The 8,215-nt window shown below is 43.2% G+C and overlaps 1 protein-coding gene across 3 annotated transcripts in view; it reads left to right on the forward strand.

The window, feature by feature from the left end:
* TRIM55 (tripartite motif containing 55) overlaps nt 1-6,906 on the forward strand; it is a 47,553-nt gene extending 40,647 nt beyond the window's left edge. For all 3 annotated transcript variants that reach the window (XM_009995552.1, XM_009995551.1, XM_009995553.1), the window contains one exon: nt 6,787-6,906. In XM_009995552.1, the coding sequence (XP_009993854.1) occupies nt 6,787-6,906 (120 nt within the window). The remainder of the gene's footprint in view (nt 1-6,786) is intronic.
* The last annotated feature ends 1,309 nt before the right edge of the window (nt 6,907-8,215 follow it).

An 8,215-nucleotide genomic window follows, 5' to 3' on the forward strand; every position in this document is an offset into this window, starting at 1 on the left:
AAAGAGAGGAGAGTAACTTTCTGTCACTGGTGGCCAGTGCATACCACTTATGCCTACAGACTCTGAAGCTGATCCTTCCCATGCTAGGCAGTCCTCCAGCAGAGCTGGAAGGGAGCAGAAGTGATATATATGATCAGGAGGTCCTCAAAATCTTCGCTGAGAGGAAGAAAGAATGGTGTGGGTAGATCCAGGAAAGAATGTTCTGATCATGCAACCTTAATATTGACATGTTTAAAGACTCTTCATTCTACTTTTTCTGCACATCTGTAGTTAATCACTCTCAACAAAAAGTAATGCCAGTGAGGTGCAACAATGTGTAAAATGCTGAAAATGTATCTTATTTCTGACTTTTATGTTTAAGTCATAGAAAAGATAGGTGACATAAATAGGAGATTATATTTCCTTTGTCCCAACTAACAGAAGAAAGATGCTGTCTCATGCCACTCTCTAAAATTGTTTCCACCATTGGTTCAGGTGCCTGGACCTTTGGATCCTATATAAATAAGCAAGCCAGGCTTTTATCTTCTGAACTACATCTTGTTTTGTTAAGGTCATTACGTAAGAGACATTGCATTAGACACTAACTACATAATGTTAATTGCAGTATAATGGAAATCTATTGAAGAAAGGCATTTTCTTCCAATGGGCTTTTAAAATTCATTGCTGACCACTATTAAGAGAGTGACATATCTAGTACTGTGACTGATGGAGCTTATCTGTGCTCATCTGTGTATGATTTTGTCTGCCACCATATGTATTCCCGTGGCAGGAATAGCACCAATTATTTCACAAAATATTCCACTGGTTCCCATTAATACAAAGAAATTATCCAAATAAAATCAGCAGCCTCTTAGCTTGAAACAATATTGTTGTGATATATGTGACAGCTGCCAGGTGTTATGCTGAAGGAGCTAGACTGCATAAAAATATGAAAACAAAATGCTTGAAGTAAAGTTTAAAGAATTTTAAAATAACCTGTTGTGCTCCCTTTGTTTCCGCTGCCTGAAAGTATTGAGTGCCAGGAGTGTAACACTTGACATTTGAGGCAGACAAACAGAGCCTACATATTCTGTGATGGCTTTGAGACCCACAAGCATTTTTAAATCATGCCTGTGCTTGTCAACACTGTGAGTTGTTTCTAAACAAGCCAGATAAAATACAGGAATTAGCTTTCATTTCTCATCCCTTTTCTGAGGCTACATAAATGGCAAAAGGAAGAAACTTGTATTTTCACTGCTTCTCTCTCCAAAGCTCATATTTTTTAAGAACTTCACATTTTCTCCTGCTGGATCAAGAGGAGGTCAGTGAAGGCATTGGGTACTTCAGTCAGGTGGTGAGACACTGGGACATGTTGCCCAGGGAATCTGTGGATGCCTCCTCCATGGAAGTGTTCAAGGCCACATTGGATGGGGCTTTGAGCAACCTGGCCTAGTAGGAGGTGTCCCTGCTAATGGCAAAGGGGTTGGAACTAGATGATATTTAAGGTCCCTTCCAGCCCAAACCATTCTATGATTCTGTGCCTCTAAGGTTGTAGATCAGGTGTTTTTTTTTTCCCTTGGCAGCAAAGGTGGTTTAGGAGTTTCTTGCCAAATAGCCCTGCTTCTTATTCCTGACCAGATGCCACCACTCACATGACATTTGTGCTGAGGCAGCTGTTTGTTGAGCTTTGTTGGAATCAAATCACTCAAATGGTCCAGGTTTAAAGATATCTTCCTTCACCTCAAAAAGTAACAAAAAAATGATGTCATTCCAGTGACATTCTCATTCTTAGCACAGGCCTGCAAACAGCTGCAGCAATACAAATGGACAGTGAACTGTGAAGGCAAAATGGGAAGAGGTGGATAGGGAGGCAGGGGGCAGGACCTGCTTTAATTACCAAGTTTTGTTGCTCCAGGAAACTTTCATATAGCTGCACAAGAGTGCTATTTGTAACCAACCAGTTCACCCATGTCCATAGCTGTAAAAACAACCCCGTTTCCTAGGGTATATTGACCTCTAATAAACCACATGCATCCTTTTCTCACTTCACTGTAAATTTAGACATTTCTCATTAATTCAGTCAAAACCAAGGCCATGATTCCACAAGATGGTAAATACAGTTTTGAAGAATTCAGCAGTAGGTCAGAAATAACATAATCAGGTGACACAAAGTGTTCAACTACTGTAAGTTCACTAGGTAGGATCACGTGTGTTCAAAAAATGTGAGAAAGTTGTTTTCGCTTTGCCAACAAAGGTATAATATATTCTCTTGCAGCCAGCATAAAACCAGAACTATTTCTTGGTTTCAGATTAATAATGAAAAAAGGTGATAATTTAGTTGTGCTCAAACTGTATAAAATATACAGGTGGGTGATCTACAGCCCTGGAAGAAACAACCATTTCAGCCTTCATTTCTCCTATTTTTCATATCTCCTTGCAAGCTGGTGTGGTGTAATCCCTGAGAGGACCAAATTATGACAATGGTTTCTCTAGATTCTACCTTATCAGAAGTAACCAAAAATAAGGGGGGGGGGGGGGAAGAAGACTAAGAAGATGATTCTTCTTTCCTCCCCACTTCCTAAATTTCAGAGTTACTGATCTTGTAAAAAGTAATAGTACAGTCGAATTCCTCAATTCCTATCAAGCAGTTTTCTGATATCTTGAAGTACTTTGGGTGGAATCTTCCTTGTGTAATTACTTAAAAGCCATCTCTAGTTCTACGAGGTCACCAAGAGTGTCTCGAGTCAGTAGAGAAAAACAGATACCTCCAGACAGCAATACTCCCTATAGACACTTCCTTTAGGATGGGACAAATCCCCCTCTGGTGGTGCCTTTCACTCATCGCTCCCATTAGAGGAGATGAATGCAGCTTGCTTGAGTAGATATCTCATTTCTGGATGACTGAAGCTTGGTAACACAGATGCCAGTCTTTGTACCTAAAGGCTATGGAGATTAGTGGTAGTAAAGCAGAAAATAGTGTGTATACTTCATTGTGTTTCAAGTATCTAGAAGACCTCTGCTGCTTGTTTTCCCCCAGAATAACCAGAACAACTGCTGGGCTCTAATAAATGAAAACATTATGACAAAGCCAACTCACCCTTTCCTTCCCTCTACAACCTTTACAAGAACCTTGTGCAGATTGAAGCAGTGCTCTGCTTAAGGAAGCAAATGCTGAAAGATGCTGAATACCTGCACCTTTGATGCGACTCATCGGCTGCTCAGTGGCAATTGTCATTGCTCAGCACCTCCAAAGAGGTACTGGCACGTAAACGCCAGCCTGGACTTATGGGAAAAACAAACCCAACCATCAGTCATGCAGGGTGTGCTTCCCTCCCTGCTTCATGAGCTGGCCTGGTGAAAATTCCTGGTGCTTACTGAAAGCATCGTCTGATGTCACTTGACACCGCAGGGGAAAATATAAATCAAAGTGTAAGCATTCAGCACTCTCTCAGCATTGGCCCTAATGTGATTAATGTAATCTGAGGTAAACACTTTAGTTATTCCTTATTACTGTTGGGGACCAAAATCAAGGGTTGGGACTTGTTATTCTAGGTAATGTGAAAACACCAGCCCTACCCATGAGATTGCCAAGACTAAGATAAAGCTGGGATAGAAGCTTAACAACAGTTACCTAACAGCAATGGACAGACACAATGAAGTGTTGAATCTGAACCATCTGAAAGGCATGTGGCAAGGTCTGCATCATGCTCAGCAGAAAGCCTTTCTCTGGCAGAGGAGTAGGCCTGTGGTAACACAGGCAGGGAGGTGATCCAGGGTGAGATTGCAAGGACCTGCAGCAGGGTTGGATGTCCAAATCCCATTTATACTGAGGAGATCTCCTGCTTTCTGTCTTTTAGAATCACCTCCTGGTTCAAAAAACTGTTTTCTGTAGAAGTCTACAGATTAAATCTTTGTCTCAGATAATCCCAGACACTGTATAACTCTAAGTTGTGTGGGCTGTCATTGGAAGTGGGGAACCAACTTAATAATGTGGACAGAGTTGATCCTGGCACCTTTTGGTGGTCTCTTTCTTCACATGAGGATAGCCTGCCTCAGTCACTGTCTGACTCAGACCACAAATACTGAAGTGTCACAGGTGTGAAAACACAAGTCTAAAGGCAAGGCATGGCCCTATTGTGAGTTTTGAGCTTGCTTCACTCCTGGCTGGGTGTGATGGCAAATGATTGCTCTTGGAAAGGCACATCAAGGTATTGCAGACTGGCAGCCTGCTGAATCCAGCAAGGTGCAGGGAGAAAATGTTTCATCCAGCCAAACCCAGTGGAAATGTGCTGGAGCTCTGACAGTGTTTTGCTGACACAGGAAGATGTCATCACAGCAGAATATGAAGGAGTTAACACATTAGGAAACACAGCTTTGGCAGTGGTGCAGACAAAGATTGTTTTGTTTGAAATGCAGCACCAGCAGTGGTGGTTGACAAGGTAATGGAGTCACCTTGCCAGCCTAAGTTATTGGATCATGCTTGTTTTATTCTAACATGTTTGTTCTAGATTCTATGAAAAAAACTACTTAACTTCAAGCCCACAGGTAGTTCTTTGCTTCAGAGCTAATCTCAGCTTAATGCAAATTTCTATACAGTGGCTAGTTGGAATAGCAAATGGAGGTGCTAAAGGGAGACCATCTTGCACAGAAAGAGAAATTGCAAGGTGACTGTGTGTTTTTTTTAGTACCAAAAAAAAAGGAATAAAGATGCAGGAAACTGTTTTTTAAACCTCTTGCTAGTCCCATACCTTTGTAGAGGGGGGAGAAGTAAGAGGGCTGTCCCATGGCTGCTTGCACGCTCTGCTGAGGGCTAGGTGCACAAAATTGCACTACCAATTTCAAAATTATTTTTAGCTAGTCCAGGCACTCTGACTGTCCTTCCAAAGATAAAAGGCAAAATTTTCCACATCACAGTGAACTAATAAACCACCTATGCTCCTGCATCTACAGGGATCCAGGGAGCACGGAATCCCTTATGACTCAGGAAGTCTAGCCAGGCATCTACTGCTGATACCCAGCTTTTGTAATTGGGGTAGGAACATTTCAGCTGAAAGATTTGCATTCAGTACTTCCCAGGGCTGAAAGGCAGATCTTCTATAATCAGAACTCAATTAACTACCTGCCTTTTCAGTTGAAGATCTGGCCCCATGGGCCCATTTCTTTACATTACTTTTGCATACTCCTGGGAAACGACCCTTCTCATCAGCGTTGCTGAAACTGGACTTTTCAAGCAGGCAGCTGTTTCTCCCAGATTTGTCACTGCGCTTGTGTGCTCATTAAAGTACATTATAAAGCTAGCAAGAAAAGTAATATTCTTCTGCAAGCTCCTTGTCCATACAAATCCTTTCTGAGACCTGTATTTTGCAGTGAGTAGCAAAGAGTGCCTAGCTTTGAAAATACAAATCTAAGTCAATGATTAGTCCCCATTTCGAATATTAAAGCAGATTCTCAGATAGTATTTCATGGGAACAAGTCGAGCTATTCCAGACCAGAGCAACTGAAGATCTTGGTCTAAAAAAGGAGCTATAAACTCCGATTAGGTATAAATAAAGAAATAGGGAGATAGTTTTTCATATTTTCATACTGTCTTCTCTGATGGTGCCACAACACTCAAATAGGTAGTAACAGGAAGTAGCCCAGTAGACAACTTATACTTAATTTACGATGAGTTCTTACTAATTCCTATGATGCACTTTCACACTAAGCACTAACAAAAATGCTTCCGTTTCTCACAAGCATCCCTGCTTTATTGTTTGTTCCTGGATATGTCTGTCAGCACCACTGTTTTGGTAACTTTCCACTTTAGGACAGTATTAGAAATTATTGAGACGTTAAAATTCAGAGGACGCTTCTGTGTCATTTTCCCTTCTGTCAAATAGTACCTTGACATTAAATAGTTCTCCCCAGATCATACTGATGTTCCCAAAGTAAGGTGAAACCCTGCACAGAGAAGGCTGGCAGTACTGGCTGTTTTAATTTTAAGAATGTACAAAAATATATGTGCATATCTAGGAATGTAGAGGGTAGAAAGAAACCTCTATACTGCACTTTAAATCACAAAGTTGGTCTTCATTCTCTGCCAAACAAATCTGAAAGCACTGAAACTAGTAAAAATATTTCTTTAGATCATACTGGCTGGTTAGATATTCAGATGATGATGATGATAATAATAATAATTCCTGTGATTAGCAGCTACAGCATATCATGGCCAGATTCCTTTTTTACTGAAAGAATAGAATACCTGTGCAAATAAAAGCAGAATTTGGCCTGGGATATAAGCAGAATCTAATATCTCTGTATAATTTATTTCCTGTTCTTGGGCTGAGTGAAACTGAAGGGAAATAAATATTAAAATACTTTAAAGGAACCAAACCTGACATGCATGGCAGATTTCATGACAGCAGAACAAGTAGCATTTTGAATGGCAATACACTGACAATAACTTTTGGCTTCAGTTCACATCAATCTGGAGGCCCAGCTACACAAGCCAAACTGGCTCAGGATCACTTCTAAACAGGCAGTTATCACCTTTGGTGCAATAATAATCCAGAGGTTCAAATCAGGACTAAGCCTGTTGCACAGGTGTGACATGCTCACCTGGTGTATTCCTCTGCTATTGTACATGGCAAAAGTCCCTCCAGCTTCTCTGTCTTTAGAAGTTTGCCTGGCCTCCCCAAATTTTCATGGTCCCTGCTTTTTCCCCTCATTCCCACTTCATTCTGGTTTTCTGTGTGCTGTGAAATCTTAAGGATTGTAATGCAATTAATTTTTTCCTCTTCCATTTGTTAACCTTTCCTTCCTTTACAGGCTGGTTCTGACCCATCTCCTCAAGGACGAGTGGGGGAAACTCCTGTGAGCAATGAGAGGAGTGACGAGCCGGCTCGTCATGTCTTCTCCTTCTCCTGGTTGAACTCACTCAGTGAATGATACCTCCTCACTCTGGCTGGCTTCTGGTGTGCTTCTCCTTGGAGGGACCACGAGTGCAGGCAGCCTGGCTGCCACCAGCAAAGAAACTGGCCTGGAAAGGGACATCCAAGCAAGTTGTGTTCCCAGAAACTCAGCTGACCTCCACATCACACCCAGCCCTTCAGATGACAGTCCTGAGAGGGACAGGAGCATGGGGACAAATTGCTACACTGTATTGTAGTCAGAGTGTTTTCCAATAATGTCTTGTTTCCAAGGGGAAAATAGCATCACTACAGTTGTAGGCTGAGCACTACAAGTGTTTTGTTATTCATTTTTTGGCACGTTCCTATGTAGGTGTAAATGGTTCCCCAATGTTGTTAGCTAAAATGCTGGTATGATATTCACTAATCACATCCTTTGCCAACACAACATTTCTCCTCGGTGCCCTCTTGCATCTCCCCTCGTCAGTGCTGGTGACTTTCAGTGACACTGTCGTGCCCTTGGCAGCCCCAAGTCAGGGTTGTGTCTAAGCATCTCCCTGCAGTCACTCCCAGTGCCTCCCCAGCTGCAGAGGCTGAATACAGGAGGCTGGAGGGAAGCTGCCATTTCTTCCTTACTCTTGCTCTCCCAGCTGAGCCACAGCAGGTGATGCTCACAGAAACAGGTTGTTTGCAGGGAAGGTGCAGAGCGACAGGGATGAGGAAGATTAACATGCCCCTGTGCATGGATGTGGGACACAGCTCTGAGCCTGTGGGGCAGACATTGGAGTGCTGCCCAAGTCTGTACAGCTGTTATCTGTGTCCACATCTGCACCACCATAACACCAGAACGTGGTGATGCCGTCACAGGTGTCCATTCAAGGTTGAACTGAAGGCCCCATGGCACACTGTAGAGAAGGCAGATGCTGAATGTCCTGTTCCATGTGCATGGCAGATGTTGAGCCACATAATGAAACCAAATTTCAGTCTTAAAAGAAGCTCTACAAGTTCTACTGAAGGTGACACTGCAAGTTTTGTCACTGGGGAAAGGGTGTCAGCACTCAGTAGTGTTTTAGAGAGATTGACAGGTTGCCTGTGGTGCTCAGTGCCCTGGGCGACCAGGTAGCAAACTCCGCCCTAGGGTCCTGTGTGGATCTTTCCAGAAGCCCCAAGCCAGGCCCTGAACATACCGTTTTGGCCGCGGGCCGTGCCGGGGCAGAGGGCTGCGATGTGCCCCGGCAGGGCTGGGGGGCCGGCAGTGCAGCACCGGGTCCGCAGGCTGCGAGGGGTCAGCCCCAGCCCTGGCCGGGCATGACCCGCTACAGGACTCAGTCACATCGACCCTCGTTTGT

The sequence above is a fragment of the Chaetura pelagica genome, unplaced genomic scaffold, assembly GCF_000747805.2.
Source record: "Chaetura pelagica isolate M959 unplaced genomic scaffold, ChaPel_1.0 scaffold83, whole genome shotgun sequence".
Classification (NCBI taxonomy): Eukaryota; Metazoa; Chordata; class Aves; order Apodiformes; family Apodidae; genus Chaetura; species Chaetura pelagica.